Source organism: Chelonia mydas, chromosome 6, assembly GCF_015237465.2.
Source record: "Chelonia mydas isolate rCheMyd1 chromosome 6, rCheMyd1.pri.v2, whole genome shotgun sequence".
Taxonomy (NCBI): domain Eukaryota; kingdom Metazoa; phylum Chordata; order Testudines; family Cheloniidae; genus Chelonia; species Chelonia mydas.
Window position 1 is genome coordinate 118138808 of NC_051246.2, and position 24211 is coordinate 118163018.

The window sequence follows — 24211 nt, forward strand, 5'->3', positions numbered from 1 at the left end:
GTTGGCTCTGTATCACCAGCTCCTGGCAAACGATATAGTTCTACAATATAGCTCAACATCCTGATGTGACCCAGCCCAATATATGCACTGGGAATTTAATACCTTTTGGGGTGGTGCGTGGTTACCAAGCCCAACACAAACTACTATTTCAGGTAGCTAAAAGGACTGATTAGCTAGCTATAGTAATGTTCAGAGAAAGTATTGTTTGTGGGTAACTTTGGGAAACATTGGGAGTCAAGCTAAAATCTTTACTTCAATGTTCTACCAGCTTCAACCCTTTTAAAATACATGGCAGAAACACATATGAAAAGCTGCCCGTGAAAGAAAAGGTTATCAAAATTACAGGAGATGCATAATTTGATATACAGTACCTCTAATTTCGTAAAGATCTCTAAAGTGTCAGAGGGAAATAAAGCTTTTAAAAGTGATTCTGTCATCCCAATCTGCGTCTTGGCTAGGTCAAGGTCCCCTTTTAGCTCTGCTGAATTGCCATTGAGTTCACTGGGTCTCATCTTATTCGGTAAGTGCTTTCGTATTAGCTCCATTTTGTTCTCAACAGATGACTTGATGACCTTAAAATTGGAAATGCACAAGCAGCATAAGACGTTTTACTGGACTAGTTTCCTACAAAATGAGGCTCAAGAGAGTTTATTCCTTTTTATACCTAACCTTTCTACATTAATTGCATTTTCCTCCATTCTAAACTACTATATTTTCCTTTTTTTAATCTCTGATATTTAAAAAAAAAAATCTAATCCTACACTGATAGTGTTGCTGCTGCTTTAAATGAGTAAAGTTTATTCTTCTGACTACATTAATACTCTCAGCTGAACATGGGCACTAGTCTCCTCTCCACTTCTGGGAAAAACAAGGAGCCAGACCTCTCTGATCCATTCACCGACATTCTGCCTTGTCTCAGGCATCCTGTAGAACAGAGGCAGGCAAACTTTTTGGCCTGAGGGCCACATCAGGTTTCGGAAATTGTATGGAGGGCCGGTTAGGGGAGGCTCTGCCAGGCTGTGCCCTTGCCCCCTATCTACCCCCCCTTGCTTCTCGCCCCCTGACGCCCCCCCCCGGGACTCCTGCCCCATCCAACCCCACCTGTTACCTGATGGCCCCCGCAGGACCCCTGCCCCATCCACCCCCTGCTCCCTGTCTGCCCCCGGAACTCCTGCCCCTGACTGCCCCCCACTGCCCCATCCAACCCCCCCTCCTTCCTGACTGCCTCCACAGGACCCCTGCCCCCATTCAACCCCTCCCCGTTCCCCATCCTCTGGCCGCCCCGACCCCATCCACAGCCCCGCGTCCGGACCACCACCCCAAACTCCCCTGCCCTCTCTCCAACTCCCCCTGCCCCCTTGCCATGCAGCACAGAGCACCGGTGGCTGGCGGCACTACAGCCACGCTGCCCAGAGCATTGCACTGGTGTAGTGTAGTAAATTGCTCCCCGCAACTGCTACCAGTAGCATATTCCTACGCGGAGCAGTTTAATACACTGCACCAGCAGCATGGCGAGCTGAGGCTGCGGGGGAGAGGGAATAGCGGGGGAGGGGCCGGGGGCCAGGAGCTCAGGGGCTGGGCAGGAGGGTCCCGCGGGCCGGATGTGGCCCACGGGCCGTAGTTTGCCCACCTCTGCTATAGAAGCATTGCCACCAGAGCACCACATGGCTCCACTCCAGGCTTCCAAAGACACAGCAAGGAGGGAATGGAGACAGAAGGGAGCAGAACAAGTCCCCATCAGCTCACAAGGTAACAGGATCACTCCATGGCCTTCATAGCTGCTCTAGGCCCACAGAAATAGCCCCACAGGGCTGCTTACAATGGTGACGTCCTCACCCCAAAACACCATCCTTGAGTGCTAGGGCACACAAGAAGCTCAGTCTGAATTGCACAGGGGTTGTAAACCCCCTACATAAACTCGCCACACTGATTCTGCTCTTTTTTGGAAATATGTGCCCATATGGGGGAGAAGGCTTTGTCCTTAACCTAGGGAATTAATGCACCAATGCAAAAACATTTATATTCACTTACTACAGAACCTACAAGAAAAAGAAAACAGTGAATACCATAGACATGTTAAAAGTACATTGTAAAGTATCTTGTTGCCTGCCTGGAGTTCCCCTTGGTGCAAAGTGGCGCTGCAATGCCCTCTACTTGGAGCAGTGGCTGAGGGCCTAGGTCCTACCCCCCTGGAAATCAATGGGCATCCATCCATTAGCTATAAAGGAAATTGGATCAGGCCCTAAATCAGGGGTAGGAAAACTTTTTGGCCCAAGAGCCACATCTGGGTGTGGAAATTGTATGCAGGGCCATGAATGTAGGGCTGGGGCAGGGAGTTGGGGTGCGGGAGGGAGTGTGGGTGTGGGAGGGGTGCGGTGTGCAGGAAGGGACTCAGGGCAAGGGGTTGGGGTGCAGGAGAGGTGCAGGTTCAGGAGGGGGCTCAGGGCAGCAGGCTGGGATGCAGGAGGGGTGTGGCAGGGGGCTCAGGGAAGGAGGTTGGGGTGCAAGAGGGGTGTGGCAGGGGGCTCGGGGGCTCAGGGCAGGGGAGCAGGAGGGGGCTCAGGGCAGGGGGTTGGGGTGCAGGCGGGGTGTGGCAGGGGGCTCAAGGCAGGGGGTTAGGGTGCAGGAGGGGTCTCAGGGCAGGGGGTTGGGGTGCAGGAAGGGGTGCGGAGTGTGGGAGGCAGCTCAGGGCAGGGAGTTGGGGTGCAGCAGGGGACTGAAGGCAAGGGATCAGGGGGCTCAGGGAAGGGGATTGGAGTGCAGGGTGCAGGAGGGGTTCGGGGTGCGGGCTCTGGCCCGGCGCCGCTTTCCTCGAGCGGCTCCAGGGTGGCAGTGGCGCGCAGTGGAGCTAAGGCAGGCTCCCTGCCTGCCCTGGCCCCACACCACTCCCAGAAGTTGCCAGCATGTCCGGCGGTGGCTCCTGGGGGTGGAGTGGTGCAGGTGGCTCCGCCACGCGCTGCCCTTGCCTGTGGGTAACACCCCCAAAGCTCCCATTGGCCGCAGTTCCCCCTCCCTTGGGGCTGCAGGGACATGATGCTGGATGCTTCCAGGAGTGGTGCGGGGCCGGGACAGACAGGGAGCCTGCCTTAGCTTCACTGCACCATGGGGCTGGCAATCCCGCGGGCTGGACTGAAAGCGCTGATGGGCCGGATCTGGCCCACGAGCCGTAGTTTGCCCTCCCCTGCCCTAAATGCCACAGTTTGATCCCAGAACAGCAGAGGACAGACTGAGCCGTTAATATTTAAAAATACTGGTTTGGTTCAGACAATTTATTTGAAAAAAGGGGCAAATTAAATGTTGATCCTAATACGCAACAGAAATATCTCCCTTGCCCGTGGTCAAGGCAAACCAAAAGTAATGATTGTGATGAACAGGGCACTAGCGGCTAGATTACAGTTATCAATGCTATCATGTTAACCATATAAGTCACCCCTTACCTGGAACTCCAAGGGAGGCTCACTGTTATGAAGAAGATGCTCTATCTCAGCCACTTTTCGGTCAAATTCCTCTAAGTTTTGCTCTTGAACCTGTAAAGAAGTCTAAAGGGGAGGGGGGTAACACCAATATATCTGTAACTACATCATTTTCTGTCAAATTAATTTCCATTTTCCTGCTAGAGTACATTGATGATGTTACTAATTTATTGAGCCTGTGTGCTCAATTCCCTTTCAGATTTCCATGGGAGTTGTGTGTGAAATGATTTCAGGATCAGTCCTATTTATGAGAAATACAATGTAGCAACTTAGAATTTTTTGTACCAGCAATAAGAAAATCTAGACTTGGAGTTAAAAATAACAATCTAGTGCAAATGAAAAACCTAAATTATTATTTTATTTTTTCCATAGCACAGTTACTATTGTAGAAAAATAGTCTTAATTTTGTACTTAATTCTTGATTGTCAAGTCAAAACATACTCTAAAATACTCTCTGAAGACACAGACTAAATCAAGAATTATTACAATCCTGATTATATTTTAAGGATAATACTTTAGGTTGATTTGTTGATATTTCATAATGCTATCTGCCTCTATGTAGATTTCCAGGTATATAATGGCCCAATCCAACACCTACTGAAGTCTTGGGCATTGGATCAGTCTATCAAATGTGATTGTCCAAGTTAAAATACCCTGGGTGAGCTTAAACTTCTGAAACAGGTGTGATCAGAAACATTCTACATGTCACATTCATGAATCCATGTGCCTCGTTCACTCAGGGCAAAATATTTCTTTCTATTCTCTTTCTCTACCTACTTAGCAAGTGACTCATTTCCGTCCACGCACTTATTCCAGTTCGCACAAAGAGGAGTTTCCAGTTTCATGCCAACAACATAAAGAAAGTTGTGCAACTTCTTTCACATAATTTATATGGAAACCATCTTTTATATGGGCTGTAAAATATTTAACAATCTAGCTCCTGTCACGTTAAACTTTTTGGAAACATATACACTTAAAATGAGCTGCACTTAACTGCACTGCTATAATGGAGCTGTGATTAAGGATGATGGTTAATATTACATACTAAATATGTGGTAACAATTTTATTGCACAAACATTCACATAGAGATATTTCATGGCAAAGGAAAAAATGTATAAATGGTCGAGATTTCCTGGGAACTTATAGAAGTCTTACACTTAATGTAACTATGCTGGATCAGTTTTCCTTCCTTGCCTGATCTCTTTTGCACTGCTGAAGCGATGCATGGGTGATGGAATCTGATTTTATCTCCCCTGCTGAAGGTTTTTCCTCACATAAGGGAATCCACATCTGGTGTAAACGCCACATAGTTCCTACACCAACCACCCCCAACCCTAGTAAAGGAGGCATGCCAGGGGTGTGGCCATAGCATACTGTGCTTCAACAATTTCTATGTGACAAAATGGCTCTTAGGGGACAGATACCAGCTGGTGTACTTTAGAGCAGCTCTGAGGTATTCCAAACTATTCCAAGATAAACAATAAAAATATGAAAATAGCAGTATATAGTGTGACGTTTCACTCCATATTCTTTATGAAAATATGCTTATGATATGAATATAACGGATATATACTTTATGCAAGATCAACAAGGAATGCGGTGGCACCTTAAAGACTAACAGATTTATTTGGGCATAAGCTTTTGTGGGTAAAAAACTCACTTGCATCTGAAAAAGTGGGGTTTTTACCCACGAAAGCTTATGCCCAAATAAATCTGTTAGTCTTTAAGGTGCCACCGCATTCCTTGTTGTTTTTGTGGATACAGACTAACACGGCTATCCCCTGATACTTTATGCAAAATGGGTCTTGTAAGGTATTATTGAAGAGATTATGATTTACTGAATGTGATTATCCAATCTGTATGCCTGCATCTTTTCTGTATCTGAAGTTAGGAATATTGACTATGTATCTGTATTTCAACTATGCTACTTTGGGGGACGCCCACTGCTAACACTTAGGTACAACAATGGAAAAGCCAGACATGGCTCATGGCCCATCAGCGAGGACAATGGACTGTGAAAAGCTTGGCCTTCCTGTGGACACTCCATACTGACACTGACTCATGGATGGTGTGATACTACAGAGTTAGGTGGTCTTGTCACCTGATACTAAACCTTACCTGGGACTTCTTGTAACTTTCCACCGGAAGGGAAGGTGGGGCGGAGGGGGGGTCAAGTCTGGGAAACAAAGGATTCCTGCCTTATGTAAATCCTATTTAACAGTGGGGAGGAAGGCAAATGGGGCTCCTCCTCTCCATGGCTGTCTGCCCAAAAAGAAAGACTGCAAAAGGCACCTGAAGGGAAGGCAGGTGGGGAGTCCAGACTGAGACAGAGGTCCAGTCTGAAAAGGAATATAACTGGAACTCTGAACCACAGAAACTTTGCAACCTGCCTGCAACAGTATCTAGGGTGAGAAATACTATTTGTAACCAATTTCTTTAGTGAAACTAGCTTAGTTTGCGTGTTTGATTTCATTTGGTCAATAATCTGCTTTGTTCCATTTGTTACCCCTTTTACCACTTAAAATCTACCTTTTATAATTAATAAAATTTGTTTTGTTTATTATTAAACCCAGTTTCTGTAATTTCTAACTGGGTGGGGGGGGGAAGTTGTGCATACCTTCCTCCACATTGAGGGAGGAGGCAGATTTAATAATATATCTTTGGGTCTGCACTCCAAGGGAGGTGGACACCTGAGTGCTAGAGCAAGTCCCTTAAGCTGAGCCTTCCCAGAACTGATCTCAGTGTCTGTTTCATTCTACAGTTGGGGGTAGCGCAGCCTGTGTGTTTGTTGGAGCATGCTTGATAGCCTGACTCAGCAAGACAGGTAAAAAAGGGTGCCCAAACTGGCATAACAGGCAGGCTCACTGGTATCTCAGCACATCAGGTTGCATCTCAAGGGGTCCAACCCGTCACACATAGATTTAAACACGGCCATATACAGATATACACATATATATGTACGTACACACACTCACACCCTTATCCCTGTTTCTCTGACAGGTTCTATGTTTGGAGCACATTGTGGGTGCTATTATACTATACATACTCTTGCACTCAGGGCTTGTCTACACAAACATTTAGTTCTTGGCAAGCTGGGGTGTCTATCTACCCTGCACTAACCTGCTGCAAACTAACTGTCTCCATGAACCCTGCTGACTTCCATTATTTGATCTAGTCACATTTCAAAGAGGACTAAATCAAAGTGCATTAACGAACCATTCAGTTTCCAGGATCTGCATCCTAGTGAGGTACACAATTAATTCAGTGAAATTGCTCCAAAATTGCACAGAAAATTACAAATTTCAAGACTTTCTCTGTGTATCACTGATATTTATAACCAATATATACCTTTATATCCTACAAATCCTTAACATGTTGGAATGAGTTTGTTGTATTTAATTGACTAATATTATCTCAGTCAGTTTACCTTCAATTGTGTCACCTCCTCTTCAGTCAGCTGATGTTCTTCTATGCTCCTAAGTTGTGTATTTGCCCATGTGTCAGTCTTGCTGAATAAATTAAGAAGTTTGTCCCACAAAGCCAGAGCTCTTCCCAAATTATCACAATAGTTTTCAGTTTTTTCATTGATCTACCACAAGATTTATAATAAAAAACAAATTTTAGAAAACAAAGTAACATTCTTAGCAGAAAGGCAATATGATAAAGACTAGATGAGATGGAACCACACAAACAAGGGCAATACGTGAAAAAAAATCTCATGTGTCTTCATTGTGCACTGGTCACAGAGAAGATATTTCAATCTCTTACTAAATATGGCTTTCAGCAATACCATATCAAACACAATGGCTTGTCTCCAGTTTAAAAACAGGTTTAGCAGCATGACTTGCTAATCACATTTTATCTACTCTCAATAAATACCATTTTATCTCAGCATCAATGCACTACTTAAACTGACACTTTTGAACATTTCAATTTCTTACCAATTGCACAGGCACCGTAATTTTCCATATTGTTTCCAAAGTCTAAACCACCATAAGTTGCCATAAAAGTTTAAAAATCCAACCAGTGAAAGCAAATATTGCCTTTTTGTATGCCCCAGCATTGCCCATTGTAGGAGTGTGCCCATGACATATATAGCCTTATATATCACAAACACTGAGGTTGAAGACATAGTCTAAGCTTTGCTTTGATAAACACTTGACTTTATCTCTTAAGAGTCCTTGACATTCTACATTTAATTTAGTCTATATATTACGCAGAAGTCAGAATCAATTAATATAATGCATATCAGATAAGACCACTCTGATAATTTACTTTTTACATACATCCAGCCATCTGTCCACAATAATGTCAGCCTCATTCTGAAAGGGGGGCTCCTCGAAGCTTCTCATTTTATTGAGCTGGAAGTGGAGGTTTTTGCAGATCTGATTTATTTTGTCTACATCTTCAGAGCGATCGTCAAATTCTTCTTTAACCGCTTCAATCTGTGAAAAAGAAAGAATGTATATTTGAAAGCATGAGTCCTGCATTTGGTCAATACTCTTGTTTATCCATCAAATCATTTTTTTGTTGTTGTCACGCTGTTCTTTTCAATTTAGAAACACAGCAGCATGACCCAAATAATCCATTTTATAAAATACAGTGAGAATAAGAATCCATCCTTTGTCATTATATCCCAGTATCTGTACTACTGATCTGAACATTCCACCTGTCACTCTAACTACATCATGATACAGACTGTACATTGCTAAATGAGGAATATGAATATTGGTTTACAAATAAGTTTCTGGCTTACGAAACCCAAACAATTTGCCTCAAACAAATTAATATCCACAGACATCAAAACTGAATTACATCCATATACTGTTTCTGATGCAGAATGAAACAATAGCTGTGTAACAATAATCTGATTCACACCAAGCTCTGAGAGAGATTATTTGTGATTCTGATTCTTAGTTTTATCACTGCTTGTTCCTAAAAATAGAAATTGCCATTGGTTTAAACAGCATACTGCCATTCATTTAACTTTTTATTTAATCCTAAAACAGTTTCTTAGTGTTCGAATATAATATCAATGCATATTTATAAACAATATTTAAAAATGAAGGAAATGAAACACTGACCTCTAGCGTTTGGCAATTTGACATTAATGGATCTATCTTTTCTCCAGACAATGTTCTCTTGGGGTATGTCTACACTGCAACGTAAGCCCATGGTTTGAACTCAAGCTCAAACCTAACCCCCCTTCCATTTACACACAAATTGCACTAACCCAAGGCTTGGACCCAGGACCCCATGGGATGGAGGTTCCAAGTCTGAGTCAAGCTAGGTAACAGAGTTCAAGCCCTATTGCTCTGCTGTGTAGGTGCAGCCACACTGGACTCGTGCTCCGGGAGTCTGCCAAAAGAATCCCATAGGCCAATTTTCTTTGTCCTCTGGACAGTCTAATCTGGGGTACATTCCAGTTTTCCCACACTGCACCACAAACAAAGAGCTAGAGTGGCCAAATCTGGGCGGGTGCTAGAAAGTCTGCAATATGGGTGGTTGGACTCAAGCCCACATAATGCTGTATACAAATGAGAGCCTCAGGGTTCAACAATTCCTAACCTGAGGTTACAGTGAGTATAGACACTCAAGCCCTAGGTTAACAAACTCAAGGTCCAATAACTCGAGTTCTACTAACCCTGGGTTTACATTGCAGTGTAGACATATTATAGACGCAGCCAGCCACTGAGAAAGAGGTCAGGGGGGAAGGTCTTGCAGTCCAGAATGAGAACAGACCTTCTGTCCTACTATTTGATGGGAAAGTAACTGTAGCAGCGCACCGGACTTGAGTGCATACCCATGTCCTGGTGCCCCTGTTACAGGCTCGGGCCCTTTAAAGCTGGAAGTTGTAGTCACAAGGCACATGATTATGAACAAGCATGTGACCTACAGAAAACTAGACAGAAGGCTTGCCACCTAGGCCTGGTGGATGGTCTGGTAGAGACTGGGCACCAGGCAAATCCCAGTGTGGGGCTGCTATGCAGTAGCAAGCCAGAGGGCTGAAAGATTACAGACCCCAGAGAGGGCTGTAAAAGCTTGCTTTGAGAGGAGAGAAAGGACTAATCCCAAAGGGATATAGAGGATGGAGTGCCTGAACCCCCTGCTGCCCTTAGAATCCTTAGAGCAGTGTTTCCCAAACTTGGGACGCCGCTTTGTTCAGGGAACAATGGAGGCTGCGGGAAGCGGTGGCCGATATGTCCCTCGGCCCACTCCACTTCCCGCAGCCCCCGTTGGCCTGCAGCAGCGAACCACCGGCCAGTGGGAGCCACGATCGGCCAAACCTACGGATGCGGCAGGTAAACAAACCGGCCTGGCCCGCCAGGGGCTTTCCCTGGACAAGCAGTGTCCCAAGTTTGGGAAATACTGCCTTAGAGGTACAGCCCAAAATCTCAACCAAGGTGTTCCAGGTATTCCTCTGAGCAAGGAAGGAAAGTGATTAGCTGAGTGATATGGAAGGACTATAATTTTGATCTTCTGTTAGTGTACAGAGTCACACCACAAGCTTCTCTGAAGCAAGAAGCCCAAAATGATCACATTTAATATTATGTTCATTGTAGGTTGTCTACTGTGCTAAAAAGGGTGTGTCTTTACATATCTCAGCTATTTAAAATGTCCTCTTAGTAAATAACTAAACTTGCATTGCTTGTGTATTTAGAAAATGTGCAATAAAAGGCTTTAATATATAAAAATGGTGGAAAGTTGGGAGGATATTTTAAAACACCATGGCTGAAATACCGTTGACGTCACTGAGAGTTTTGTTATTGACTTCTATATGGTCAGTATTTCACCCTATCTCTTTATTACATTTTTATTTTTAAAAAAGCCTCACACTTTTAAAATGAGTTTAGTTTACTGTATAACATTAGAGATGGGCCTAACACAAAAACCTGGTTCTGAACACCCATATATTCTGAAATAGCTTGGAGCCAAAACCAGAGCCAAGTCTCAACTTTGCAGCTCGAGCCTACATCTATAATGGGATGAACAGCCGCCCAGATCTGAACTCCCTCAAATTTTGGGAGGATCGGGTATGGATTTAACTTTCCAGCTACGGTCTTTACCTCTACAGAACTCACCTTTGCTATCATCCTCTGCAGATTGTCTTTCCCCATGTAAGAAGTCTGCTGTGAGAGGACACACTCTTGTTTCTGGATCATGCTTGTCAGACTATTTTTGCAGCTTTGATACTGCTTCAGGAGCTCCAACACCCTCACACACTGCTCCTGGCTATTAAAAAGCAGAATTATTTACTATACATGTATAAACGAACAGCTTCAACATCTCCTCTCTTCCACAGGTAAAAGTGACATAATATTAATAACTTACATTTATATTGCACCTTTCACTCTGAAGATCATTTCACCCACCAGTGGGATGAAACCTAACAGCTATTCAACCGCATACAGCAAAATTTCACCACAGTTTAGGGCAAGAAATTAAAAATATCACCTCCAACTGAAATTGCAGGAGGAACTCAGTACACAAAATGTATTTATGCAAACTGAAATTTGAGCAGGTCATTGGGATTAATTTACAGTAATGGCCACGGGACCTTTAGGGTGGTATTTTCAAAGCTGCCTACGTGATTTGGATGTGGCATCTAAATCCTGTAGGCAGCTTTGAAAATACCATCCTTACTGTTTAGGATCTCAGTCTGGTATCTCATCTAAATGTTCAGACCTTCTGTGGCACAATGCCCCTTTCCTCATACTGGAGCATTAGTTCAGTATAGACTTAGAGGGAAGTGTCATCTCTTGACTCACCATCACTTCCATCAGGAGCTAGGTGTTTCTTAAGAGTTCCCTCATCCAAGTACTCACCATGTTCCACACTTAGCTTGATATACGATAGGGTTACAGGATTGCAATAATAATATCATATGTTTTTTAAATGTGAATATTTGCCTAGTTCTAGTCCTATGACAGCAATGTTTTCTTTTTTTTCTAAGTATATTATTTACTTATAAGTACCTCTGTTTAAGGCCTTTTTCCATTTGATTTTGAGAGATGTTACTACTCATATGACCTGCTTAAAATTTTCATTCTTTCCCCTTACCATTCAGCAAGTGACAGTTTTGTATCCTCCCACAACCTTTCTGTAACTGTGCACTGTTCATCTGCTTCTTCTCCTTTCGTCTCTTCAGTCTGTAGAAACTTGTTAGCAATTTCTCGTATGGATTTCATTTCAATAGCATAGCAACCCAATTCCTGTTCCAATTCAGTTAATGATTTTATCCTTTATTAGAAAAGAAATAAAATATAGCCCTATATTAAAACAGATCATAGATGTTTTTTCCAAAATATAAGTGTGAGGTTTCTTTGAAAGTTTATTATGAACAGCATACATTAACTAACCTAACATTAAATGGGAAAGAACCTTTAATGCAGAGTTAAGGTTGTCCGGTGATAGCTCCTGCCCTTACAGAATGTCAAGTTCTGCATTAAACTTCTGAAAAGGAGGAAATACAGAGTTAAGATAAATGCCTATGCAACCTTAACTCTGCCCCACTGGAGCTGGCAATAGCCACTGGGAATTATCTGCATGCACTCCAGCTGCATTCCCTGTGTTAGCTGTATTGGAGGCTGGAAGAATAAGTTGAAGTATGTTGGAGAAGCTGTGATTTGATATGAGAACTGAGTCTGAGTCCCCCCATATTTGTTATCAAAGGAAAAAGGTGCATGTGTACCTTGATGTGCCAGTCTACATCATTTCAATACACAATCATGTAGGTTGTCTCAGCAGCAAGGCACTGGGGCTTCTTGCTGTGGGTCATGTCAGTAGTGAGGTGGAATACCAAAACAGTCTGTGGATTTAACCATGCGTAAGGAAAAGTATAGGTTTAGGTATATTCTGTGTGCAAGTGTGGAGGGTTTGCAAAAGGGTATGAAGTGATTGTTAAAGTTTGCAAGTCTGTTGAGGGTGAGTGTAGGCTCAGTGTTTGAACCTAGGGCAAGTACAAGTACTCTCTGTCCATTACAGTGAAAAGGCAGAGTGTGAGTGTGGTGTGTTGTGGGGCATGGCTCAGAGAGGATAGAGTTAAGGTTGTGTGGTTGTTTAGCTTAACTCTGCAGTTTCTGGTTTTCAGACGTTTGAGTTATGCTCAACTCCACGTTCTGAAGGGCATGAGCTACCACCAGGCAACCTTAACTCTGCATTAAAACAGTTTTTTGCCATTTAATTTCCTACTTTTTTAAAGAGAAAGATAAATGTTTGTTAGTAGGAGCTAGTGATCATTTAGATAGTTGTAGGTCTCACCTACGTGTGCAGTTGATGTTTGCTACTGTGGGTAGGAAATAACCAAAAGACCTAGCTTTTATATAGTGCTTTCCCTCAGTAGATCTCAACAAACTTTTCATCATTACCCTCATTTTACAGACAGGAAACCAAGACACAGAGACTGACGTGACCTACCCAAGTCACTCAACGGGCCAGTGGCAAAGCTAGGAATAGTCCTGTCTCTCCATGAGGTCACACAATTGCTATGTGATTCTTCAGTGCTCCTCCCACTCCTGTACATTTTGTTATAGTGGAATGGGGATAATGGTCGTGCTTTGAGATGTTAGCCATATGTATTTACTAACAGGGCTGGTGAGAGAAATCTCACCCATGGGCTATGTCCCAAAACTTGAACAGTTTTATTACATGGTTGTTACAATAACTTTAAGCATGTGAGAGAAGACTGGTGTGTCTCTCTCCTTCTCCACACCCCCAGAATACATGAAGGGGTTAGGGAGTGGAGCTCACCCCCACCCCAGAAAGGCAAGACCCCTCCAGAACCTGGCTCACATGAGGGGAGGCAAAGAAGGGGACATCAGACTCCAATAAATGGGCAGGAGCCCCCAGATACTGGCACACACATGGGGGGCATGGAGTGGGGTTCAGACACCACCAGTGAGGGCCAAGACTCACAGATCACATAGGATGGGTAGGGAGAGGGGCTCAGACCCCCCAGAAAAGCAAATCCCCATCCCAGCACCTGGATCACATGGGTGGAGTGAGGGGGTGAGGGTCAGACATCCATAGATGGGCATGGGGCCTCAGATTCTGGCACACACATGGGGGAAGAGAGTGGGGCTCAGACATCACTGGAGGGCAGAGAATCCCAGACCCCAGCTCACATGTGGGGGGCAGGGAGAGGGGCTTAGATCCCCCAGAGGGCCACTGGGCCCCCAGATCCTGGCACACACATAGGGGGGAGAGGGTTCAGACATCCCTGGGGGGCAGGAAACCCCAGCTCCCACAGGTGGAGCAGGAGAGGAGCTCAGACACCCCTGGAAAAGCAAGCCCCTCCAGAACCTGGCTAATATGAGGAAAGCAGGGATGGTGGCCACAGCATCACAGATAGGCAGGGGTCCCAGATACTGGCCCACTCACAGGGGGACAGAGAGTGGGGCTCAGACAGGGACCCCCAGATTCCAGCTCACCTGGGGGAGTAAGGAGAGGGGCTCAGACTCCACACACACACACACACACACACACACACACACACACAGATTCTGATGTACACACACAGCAGGGGAGAATCTCGGGCTGACCGGCATGCCTGCCACTACTGTCCCCCAGGTCCTCTGTCACTCAACCCATGTCCTCTTCCCAGTATTGCTCCCCTTCCCTTCACCTGAGCCCCGCAATCCCTCTCACCTTCCATACCACCCATCCTAATTTATCCCTATCCACTTGATGCAGCTCCAACCTGCTATTGCCCCTATTTTCCCCACTCTTCCACCCCTAAAATGCCCCTCCCTGTCAGCAATCATTTGCATATCTAAATTTAAAAAAAAAAGTTACTTTGATTACATTCCCCCACCCTCCAGCAGTGACAGATTTCAGCAATAGCCTCCCAACCAAGGTGGGACTCCAACTGATGCTAGCTAGGTGAGTCAGGACTATTGCTCATGCCCTTGAGATCTGCAGCTAGTGTGAAACTTTGCAGGCTAACAATCCTGGTAATTCCTCTGTCCCCGCATGCTCAATATCATCAATTTGACATGAAAATTGATGCAGGATGCTTGTGACAAGCCAAACTGGAGAAGCAAAATCTTTTTTGAAATAACCTTTTAATTTGATTTCCCCCAAAGGGCGGGTGGGTGGCATGCCCTCTATTGGGGTGACCCTTGAGTACTGGACACCCTTGTGCGATGATCAAAGCCCTTGTTTGATCTCTATCTGTGACCCAAAATAGCTTTGCAAGAACCTCTCAACTTTAAAAAAAGATGTTTTTTCTGGGAGCTGTATCTCAGGATCCCCTTGGTGAAATGGTCCCAAATTTGGGTCACTAGCAGAACCCCGTGAAGTACTGGTGCTAATCCAATGTAGACCCTAAGCAGGAATATTTTGCCCTCCCCCCAACACATACTAAAAATTAATAGGGGGGCTCTTTGACCCATTCGGGGTCCTAAGCAATTGCTTAGGTCTACATGTTCAGAGCTGCAGTGGCACAGTTGTACTGATACAACTACGCCACTGCAGCACGTCTGGTGAAGACACTCTATGCCGACGGAAGAGAGCCCTCCCAACGGCATAAAAAAACCCACCTCTGCAAGTGGCATAACTTATGTCGGTGTAACATATGTCACTCAGTGCGGCGGAATATTCACACCCCTGAGAGACTTAAGTTTTCCCAACATAGGCTGTAGTGTAGACATAGACCCAGTCTGCTTATGCGTAGCACCGGTGACCCCTGAGGCACTCCAAATTTCAAGGCAATCCAAGTAAGCCTGTAGATTTCAGAACACTTAGAAAAGTCAAGCTTTAAACAGAAAGCTGGTCTTAACTTTAACTGTAGAAGGGCCAGCTCCTCAGCTGGTGTAATCTGGCACAGTTCTTCAGTGGAGCTGTAACAACTTACACCATCTGAGGATCTAATCCAAAACTTCACAGGCCAATAGGTTCTATATTAACGTCGCTAATTACAGTGCCTTCAACTACTAAGTGTCACTCTGGCCAATTTAAGATCTCAGTTCATGTGCTCTATTCAATGAAAAGTGTGACAATGTATGGATTTCATGAATAAAGCAATGGATATAAATTAGTATTGATCAAAATGTATCAAATCCCTGTGTGATTCATGGTAAATGAATTTTCCTGAAGGGGAGCAGAGACCCACCTCAAATATATAAATGCCGTAAATTAACAGGAGGATGCAGATCATTTTAGAAAAAATTCTCAGTTTGCCATGTGTGATATGCACTGACTTTTGACACACAAAGTTTCTACAATGTATGTATCACCATTTAGCAATATATTGTTTAACGCTACTTGGCAGCATTTGTAAATGGCAACCTCACTGCCACCACAGGTGGTCACTGTAACTAATGACTCAACCCTCCCAACTCCCTCAAGCAAACAAAGGGTAGTAGCATGGGGTTAAAGAAACAATATCACGGAGAAGGCTTTTTAAACAATGCAGTCTCTGATCTAACATGACAATCAGTTGACTTCAATGGGAGTATGCTATGCTTAAAGTTACACACGTTTATGTGCTTTGGTGGATTTGGAGACATAGCGATGAGACCAACAGAACTTATTGAAATTATTAAGTGAGGATATAAAAAAGCTACAATAAACACACTCACCTTTGTTGAACAGCAGGAATTGTTGGGTCCTTCAAGCCTATTTTATTAATCTTATCATGTAGATCTTGAATATTTTTTAAGAGTTCATTATTTCTCGTGGAAAAACTCTCCTGTAACTCATTTTCTTGGATGAGCTCCTGCTTACTTAGATGGACAAAAGCCTTGTTTGCCTTTTCAGATAAAGCTGCAATTAGTTTTTCACAGCAAGTCTTTCCCCCATATTCAGCATCTTCCAAGTAGATATCAACCATCTGCAAGCGCTCATCCAAACATTTAGCCTTTTCTTTCATGAGAGAAACTTCTTGCTGCACAGCTTCTTTTGATGTGTTTCCTTGCACCTCAGGTTTGTCAGAAATTGAAGAGTCTGTTGCATGCTCAAAAGAAAGTTTAACTCTTCTCAATGAGGCCAAAAAAGCTTCCAGTTCCTTGAGGACCGTTTCGCTGACCTGCATTTTATGATTCATTTCTTCAAACTGCCTTTTATATTTAAGCATAATCTCGCATGCTGCTTGCAAATCTATTAGGTTAAATTCATCTCCTGTTGAGCTGTCTAGGTTTTCCAGTTGTCTGCATAATTCAATCTGATTTACTATACAGCTCTGGACCTTCTGAAATTGAGAAAACCACAGCAGGGTTAGCAAAGTGAAAGAGAAATTGTATCTCATATTCTAAGCAAAACATATGGCTGTAAAAAAATGAGACTGACCCAAAATAAATCTGACAACATTAACAGCATGAAGAAGAATTTCTTTAGGGTTTTGCTGTTTGGTCTTTTCATTAAATATACCCTAAATCTTAACAGAGAACAAACATATACATCAGACCTCTTGCTTCTTCAGAAATAACACTGTGACCCAAGGATCTCTTGATGCCAACTGGCAGATGGCACAGGGGTACAGGAATCCCCTGGGTCTGATATCTACATACTTCTCCACCATAGAATGTCATGTAAGGTGTCTAATGAAAGCCTGTATCACACTGGTCATCATAATCATTCCAAGGTGTTTGTATGGAAAATATGTGAGCAGTTGTGCACATATACTAAAAATTATGTTCTCTAGGTCTGTGAATTAAGCCAGGTCACCAACCGGTAATCTACATACTCCTGGAAGGTGCGGGGAAGAGATGCTTATCTCGCTCTCACTGGTCATGTGCAAATTAAGTATTGTATGGTTTCCAATGAATGCCCATTCACAGTCTGAGCAAAATACTAATCAATAGGCAGCAGAGGTTGCAGCAAAAAACAAAAGCAGCAGGGATAATCCTGTTCAGGAGTAAGATTATGAACATTTGAAACTATATCCAGGGTGCAGATGAACTCCCCCCTTGGTTCCCTCAGTTGGTTCCCCTTGGAACCTTCAGTTTGAAAGGACAAGCCACCAGTGGGCTTGATCTTACAAGAAGGGATTTCAGTCAACCTAGTGTAAAACGCTGGGAAGAGGACTTGGGGTAAGCTATCTTGCAGGAGATTGGGGAATGCCTTGTTAGTAAAGTGTAGGCTCTAGAACAGAGGTTCTCAATCTGTGGCCCACGGACCACCAGTGGTCCGTGAGCTCCATTCAGATGGTCCACAGATAATTCCCTTTAAGGTGCACGCCTGGGCGGCGGCACACAAGAGAATAAAGGGCCACCCACCTAATTAGTGGAGCCATGCAGGTGTGGCTCCACTAATTAGGTGCCTGGACCCTGGAGAAGATGCACACGTAAGGTGAGGTGGTGGCCGTGGGGGGAATAGGGGACGTCCAGGGCTGCAGCAGCCAGAGAAAGAGGTCACTTTCCCCAACTCCAGGGCTGCGGCTGCCAGGGAGAGACAGCCCTCCTTCCCAGCCTCAGCTCCGTGGTGGGGAAGAGACCCCCCCACTTCTTCCCAGCACCAGCTTGGGGGTTGCCATGGTGGGGAAGAGAGGGAGAGACCCCCCCTCCTTCCCAGCCCCAGCTCGGGGGCTGCCCAGCAGGGGAGAGAGGGAGAGAACCTGCTCCTTCCCAGCCCCAGCTCGGGGGCTGCCATGGCAGGGGAGAGAGGGCACACCCATCGCATTAGAAAGGTAAGACTACTGATATTAAAATATGAGTTGTGTGCTTTTATTTGCAGATCAAAACAATCACTGTTATTAAGTTTTTTTTATATAGCACTTTTATCCAAAACGCTTTACAATAGTTAGCTAACGGTGCAAACAATATTTGGAAAGATCATTAAGTGGTCCTCCGAGACCCTCAGCAATTTTCAACTGGTCTGCGAAAAAAAAAGTTTGAGAACCACTGCTCTAGAAAGCGTGTTATGATTTTGCTTCCCATGCATCCAGTTCCAATATTCTCATTCTCTATCATTTGAATCTTTGTTCTTTGGTAATAAACTTATCCTCGTTTTTTTCTCTCCCTAATACATATGTGTGTGTGTGCCGTGTGTTAAGAGGAGTGGTGATCCCGAGTTGAATTGTGCAAGCTGGTGTGCACTGTTTCTTTGGGAGTAGCGAATCTCTGTGTTTGGAAGAGGGGTTGGGCATTCTACGGGGACGCTGGGAGGACTCAGTGGATGGTGTGTGCCTATTGCTAACTTGCAGAGAGAGAGAGTATGGCCAGCAGATGCCTGGCAGGCAGTGCTTGTGTTGCCAGAGGCTGGTAGTTTCAAGAAGCTGATCCACAGCAGGCATAGACAAGAGTTCCTCACATTCATAGTGGAAGGTGGTGAGGTGCCTCACAACCCAGTACTCCTGAGAAGTGTCACAAACACTCTATATTTGTGACAGTTTGGGAAAATCTGTCTATGTAAAACCCATGACTTCTAATTGGTTTATAAACTCACTATGCCTCAGTGTGTATTGAATCAGCCATTTGCTGACAGAGACCCCATTATGTATCACATATCCTGTCCGGAAGCTGCTACAGGACAATCAAAAAAGTCATTAACACTGAATGACTTTGCCCTGGCAATGCAACAGGTATGTTAAATAGGGTGGCCAAGCTGCACATAACCAGTTTTTCCATTTGGACTTCAGGTGGGCAATAAATCAAGCAACTGATCACCTGATACGGGACTTTAGAGGGGGACTTTGAGGATGATCAGGGTCACATGACAGAGGGGACTGGAAAGATATAACAGGACAAATGTTTTCTCTTGGTAGCTTTCTCTCATGGACCAGAACAAGAAGGCAAAACTGGTCAGGAGGAGGAGAACAGGAGGATCCTGACAGGACTGATCAAAACTCTGTGACCCAGTCCGCTTAAAACAAGACAATTTCCGCTTGTTTTAAGCAGAGTTGGCTTATGATTTCTTCAAGTCACTTGCTGCTTGGTTTTGCGTTTTTCTGGGTCTTTTAAGTAGCTTGTTGTTTGGTTTTGGGCTTCTCCGGGAGGGGCTGCTGCTTTTTTTTTTAATTTCCAGTCGGACAGTGTGGCCAGGCCCCGGGCCAGGCCAATCAGCTCAAAACAAAAAAGCTTTACTTGTGATTGGCTCCCAGTTGCACTGCAAGCTCTGCAGGTGAGTCCCTCCCAACCCACACAGGGAGAGGGGGGAGAGGGAAAGAGCAGCGATCGACAGGGGGAAGGGGAAAGAGGAGTGAACAGGGGTGGGACCTCAGGGGAAGAGGCAGGGCAGGGGTAGGGTCTGGGGAGACAAGGGGGGGGCAAAAGCAGGGCTTCAGAGGAAAGGGGCGAGGCAGGGACAGTTCTGGCACTCCTGCTGGAGTGTCCGGCTTTTATACACTACGAAGTTGGCAACCCTATACAGGGAGTCTTATAGTTTCTCTAAAAGTAAAATGTGGGTGTGCTGAGAAATCCCACTGCAGAGTCTGTTACTTGGTCACAGTATCATGCACTCCCTCAAGAACAAAACAGTAAAACAGAGGGTCCACAGCTTTGGTGGACCTCTGGGAGCATGCAGCAGCTACCGCGAGAACTTGAGACAACTGGAGTTAGTTTCAGAGCCTAGGCAATTGGACTGTATAGTCTCCACTGCCAAGAAGGGGGTCAGACATAGGGTCTGCACCCAGAGTGTGTGCCCAGAAGTCCAGTGCCACAGAGACAGAATCTAAACTCTGCTTCGCCTTAGGAAGCAGAGGCCGTGTGGGAACCATGATACTGCAGCCTGGTGAGTGTCCAGCAGGGGGAAGTTCTCAGGATTGTAATAATAGTCTACTGAAATATTCTGCAATCTGAATTACACCACCTAATAGGTTGACTCTAAGAATCTTTGGGGAGCTGGTTTCAGATGGTAAGACCCACAGAAAAGGCTACTGATCATGCTTGCAGCAGCAGGAGCTTCCTCAACTCAGAAAACCTGACACTAAACAGCTAGATTGGGACCAATGCCATTTTGGAGGAGAAAAAGACAGTTATGAGCAAGGACTATTTGTGACTCCATTTTGTATGGGTACCATTGGTGTACACTTGGGTACGACTGGTGTATTGTAATGTTATTAAGAGAGAAGAGGGCAGCATGCTGTTAAAGGTCATAAGGGTCAAAAAACACTCAGACTACTGGAAGCAATTCCCAAATCCCTGAGTGAGAAGTCCCATACAGTTATCCAGCTCTTGCATGTACAAATGCCTATTTTTTGCAAAGTTTCACCTTGTACTCACATTTGAAAACTGAGATGTGGGCACTGTGTTTTTCCTTACCTTCAGTTCTCCATAAATGAGATCAATATTTCTCAGAGTAAATTGCTGAATGTCCTTTTTGTGGCGTTGCTTGTCTGAGTCACACAGAAGAATGAATTCATTTTCTATTGGTGAAACAACTTCCAAAGCAATCTTTAAAGGTTTCATTCTACAAGAAAGGTAAATAAACATGAACAGGAGAAGCTGGCAAGAAAAGATCCTGCACATATTTCAGGGCAAAAAGCACAATTTTACTGTAAACCAAAAATTAGCTAATAGACTTTGGGAGCAATTCACTCATGTCAACAGAAGTTTTACCACAGATTTAAATAGGAACAGCCCCAATTCCAAAGATTTTAATTCAAAGGTTGAAAAAAAATGTACTAGAAAACTTGGGGATACTATAAAGTGATCTTATAAAGTGGAAGTATTTTTTCACACAACACACAGTCAACCTGTGGAACTCCTTGCCAGAGGATGTAGTGAAGGTCGAATCTATAACAGGGTTCAAAACACAACTAGGTAAGTTCATGGAGGATATGTCCATCAATGGCTATTAGCCAGGATGGACAGCCTCTGTTTGCCAAAACCTGGGAATGGGTGATGGGATGGATCACTTGGTGATTACCTGCTCTGTTCATTCCCTCTGGGGCACCTGGTATTGGCCACTGTCGAAAGAGAGAATACTGGGCTAGATGGAGCTTTGGTCTGACCAAGTATGTCCGTTCTTATGTTCTTATAAGACAGAGATTTGTTTATTATGGGTCTTAGTGTAAGTATCTCTAATTGTCTATGGTATATTATATGTAGCATATATAGCAGGGGTTCTCAAACTTCATTGCACCACGACCCAGCTTCTGACAATAAAGTTACTACATGACCCCTGGGAGGGGAAGTCGGAGCCCAAGGCCTCCTGCCCTGGGTGAGGGGAAAGGGGGCCACAGATCAAGCCCTGTCACTCCGGGTGGAGGGAAAGGGGGCTGCAGTCCAAGCCCCATTGCCCAAGGTGGAGGTGGAGCTCAGGCTTCAGCTTCAGCCCTGGGTCCCATTAAAATGAGGTTGTGACCCACTTTGGGGTCCCGACCAACAGTTTGAGAACCGCTAATACATGGCATATAATACTCCATAAAAATACATTAAGATCATGCTAAGTTTGTATGTTTAAACTGGAAAATGCCAGGCTTCGAACATACAATCCTAACTATGCCTTACAATGCAAAATATATACTATACAATATATTCTTTAATCGTATGATGATATACTATTTCTCAAGTAATACAAAGTACAATGATATTTTATACCTGGCATCTAGAATAATCTGAAGTTCACTCCACACTCTGTTAAGTCTGTTTTGTGTTTCAGAGATAACAGGCTTCTCTGTGTCATCCATAAGATTTTCTAACTTAGATGCAATAATTTCAAACTGTGTCCAACAAGAATTAGCTTCACTCTCTATGACCTAAAACAAGATACATACATTTAATTAATTCAAAGGCATCATATTGTGGAAAAAAACTGGCCAATTTTGAAAATTACCTTTAGAGGCACTATTATAGACAGAGCTGGAAGCACCACATATCGTGAATTTTCCATGTCAGGTGCCTCAGGCTTTTTTGTTGTTTGTTTTTTTTAGGTTTCAGACATTTTTCAGAACAAGATTAGGGAAAAAATTACATAGTTTTACCCATGTTTACAAAAATTCTTACACCCATTTCAGTCAGAAGCTCCAGTGCCTCCATGCTTTGTAGCAAGGATTTGAAATTTTACAGGAGGGTCAGATGTGCCTTTTACCTTCCCTTTGAAAATTCACCCAAATTTGGCCAATTTATAATCCTTTGAACTAGCTTGGTTTACACATACTCAGTAGAAACATGTTAGAGTTCAGCACCTAAATTCTCTGAAGATTGTGTCTGCAGTGAGTATGCTTCACACCTCACAGCTCCTACATGTGACTGGACTGTGCATGTGCCATGCTCAGAGAGTGACTGAAAATGCTCCAGCCCAGGGTGCAGGGGCTGAATAGGATTCTTCCTGCAATTGTTCCTCCTGGTTGCCAGGGGCAGGTGTGGCGCCAAGTGGAACTGAGAGCAAGGAAACTCTCCTGGGCTCTTAGTGGCCCAGGCATCACAGAGGAAGAGTAATATTACTTCTGGAGGAATTCTGCGCTACTGCGTGCGCATATAATTAATGAGCCAGGCATACTTTTAATTTTTTGCACAGAAAAAAGCTTCTGTTCAAATGCTGCTGCAGTTCTGCCTTTTGCCCACCAGACGGCGATGTGGTGCTAGTGCAGAGCAGCAGCTCCCAGCCAGCCAGGGAAAAGAAAGAGCCTGCCTTCTTTGCAGTGCCTGTCAGGCCAGGTCAGGAGACAGGGCCTATGGGGAGACAGGCTATGGGGTGTTGTCGGGGGGTCAGACAGGGGCTCATAAGAGCTAGTGGATGAGAACAGACTGGGGCAGGGGCTGAATGGGAGTGGAGGCACAGGGCCAAAGGTGGGAGGGAGGTGCAGGGCCACATGGTGATGCGGGAGGGAGTGCAGAGCTACATAGGGACAGGGGGTGGCTGAGTGAGAGCACAGATACACATGGGGAAAGGGGGCAGGGGTACAGGGACACATAGGGACAGGAGCTGGCTAAGTGGGGGCACAGAGACACATGGGGACTGGGGGATGGGGTACAGGGCCACATGATGGAGGGGAGTGGATGTCTGAGTGGGGGTGGAGGGACACATGTGGACAGGGGGTGCAGGACACATGGGGACAGGGGCAGATGTGCCTGACTGAATGGGAGAGGCTAGGGGTAAGCCAGGGTCTGCATGGGGGAAACTCCCTAACAATCCCTCCCTGCCTCCCCAAAAACCTGTTCCATACTTTTCCCACCCATACCCAACAACCCTCCAAGTTCACACCCAGGCTCCTTCCCAGAAATTTACTTCCCTCTCCCTCAGCTCCTCCATTACCCCTGACTCCCCCAAGTCAGGGAAATACGGTTCTGTATTGTAGTTTAAACGAATTATTACTCAGAATTCTGTATTAATATGCCTAGTAAGGAATCTATTTGTCAAAAAACATTTCCTGAATCTTTTTTGTTGTCTGTATTGTTACAGACATACTTGCTGACAGGTATTTTGAAATAAATGACCAAAAATAACTGAAGCTGGTGTGATTATATTATGTTATTTTGAAAAATAAAATATGCAGAATTTTGCATAATTTTAAAATATTGTGCACAGAATTTTTAATGTTTTGGCACAGAATTCCCCCAGGAGTATAATATGGAGGAGCAGTTGACTTTGCAACTTCACTGTTCTTTTAACATAGTTTTTTGTGTATAGTAAATATAGAGCATAACTAAATAATAATTGTTTACAAACAATTCAGATCCTCACAAACTACATTAGTGCTGGAGTAATTTTGCACACAATGGTCCAAACTCTCCTCTCAGCTACACCGGCACAACTCCACCGCTATGTAAGGCCTCAATCTCACAAAGAGCTGAGCCTTCCTATGACTGCTGAATGTCCTCAACTCTCACTGAAGCCAACGGCAGTTGGGATGTGC

General features: G+C 44.5%; 1 protein-coding gene across 1 annotated transcript in view; it reads right to left on the bottom strand.

Annotated features, from left to right (window-relative positions):
* Positions 1–24211, bottom strand: part of SYNE2 (spectrin repeat containing nuclear envelope protein 2) — a 265942-nt gene that overhangs the window by 172657 nt on the left and 69074 nt on the right. Inside the window, exons 28-36 of the mRNA XM_037901108.2 lie at positions 21954–22111; positions 20673–20820; positions 16056–16663; positions 11536–11715; positions 10557–10707; positions 7761–7919; positions 6902–7063; positions 3438–3539; positions 372–572 (exon numbers count right to left, since the gene is read on the bottom strand). Coding sequence (XP_037757036.1) covers positions 372–572; positions 3438–3539; positions 6902–7063; positions 7761–7919; positions 10557–10707; positions 11536–11715; positions 16056–16663; positions 20673–20820; positions 21954–22111 — 1869 coding nt within the window. The remainder of the gene's footprint in view (positions 1–371; positions 573–3437; positions 3540–6901; positions 7064–7760; positions 7920–10556; positions 10708–11535; positions 11716–16055; positions 16664–20672; positions 20821–21953; positions 22112–24211) is intronic.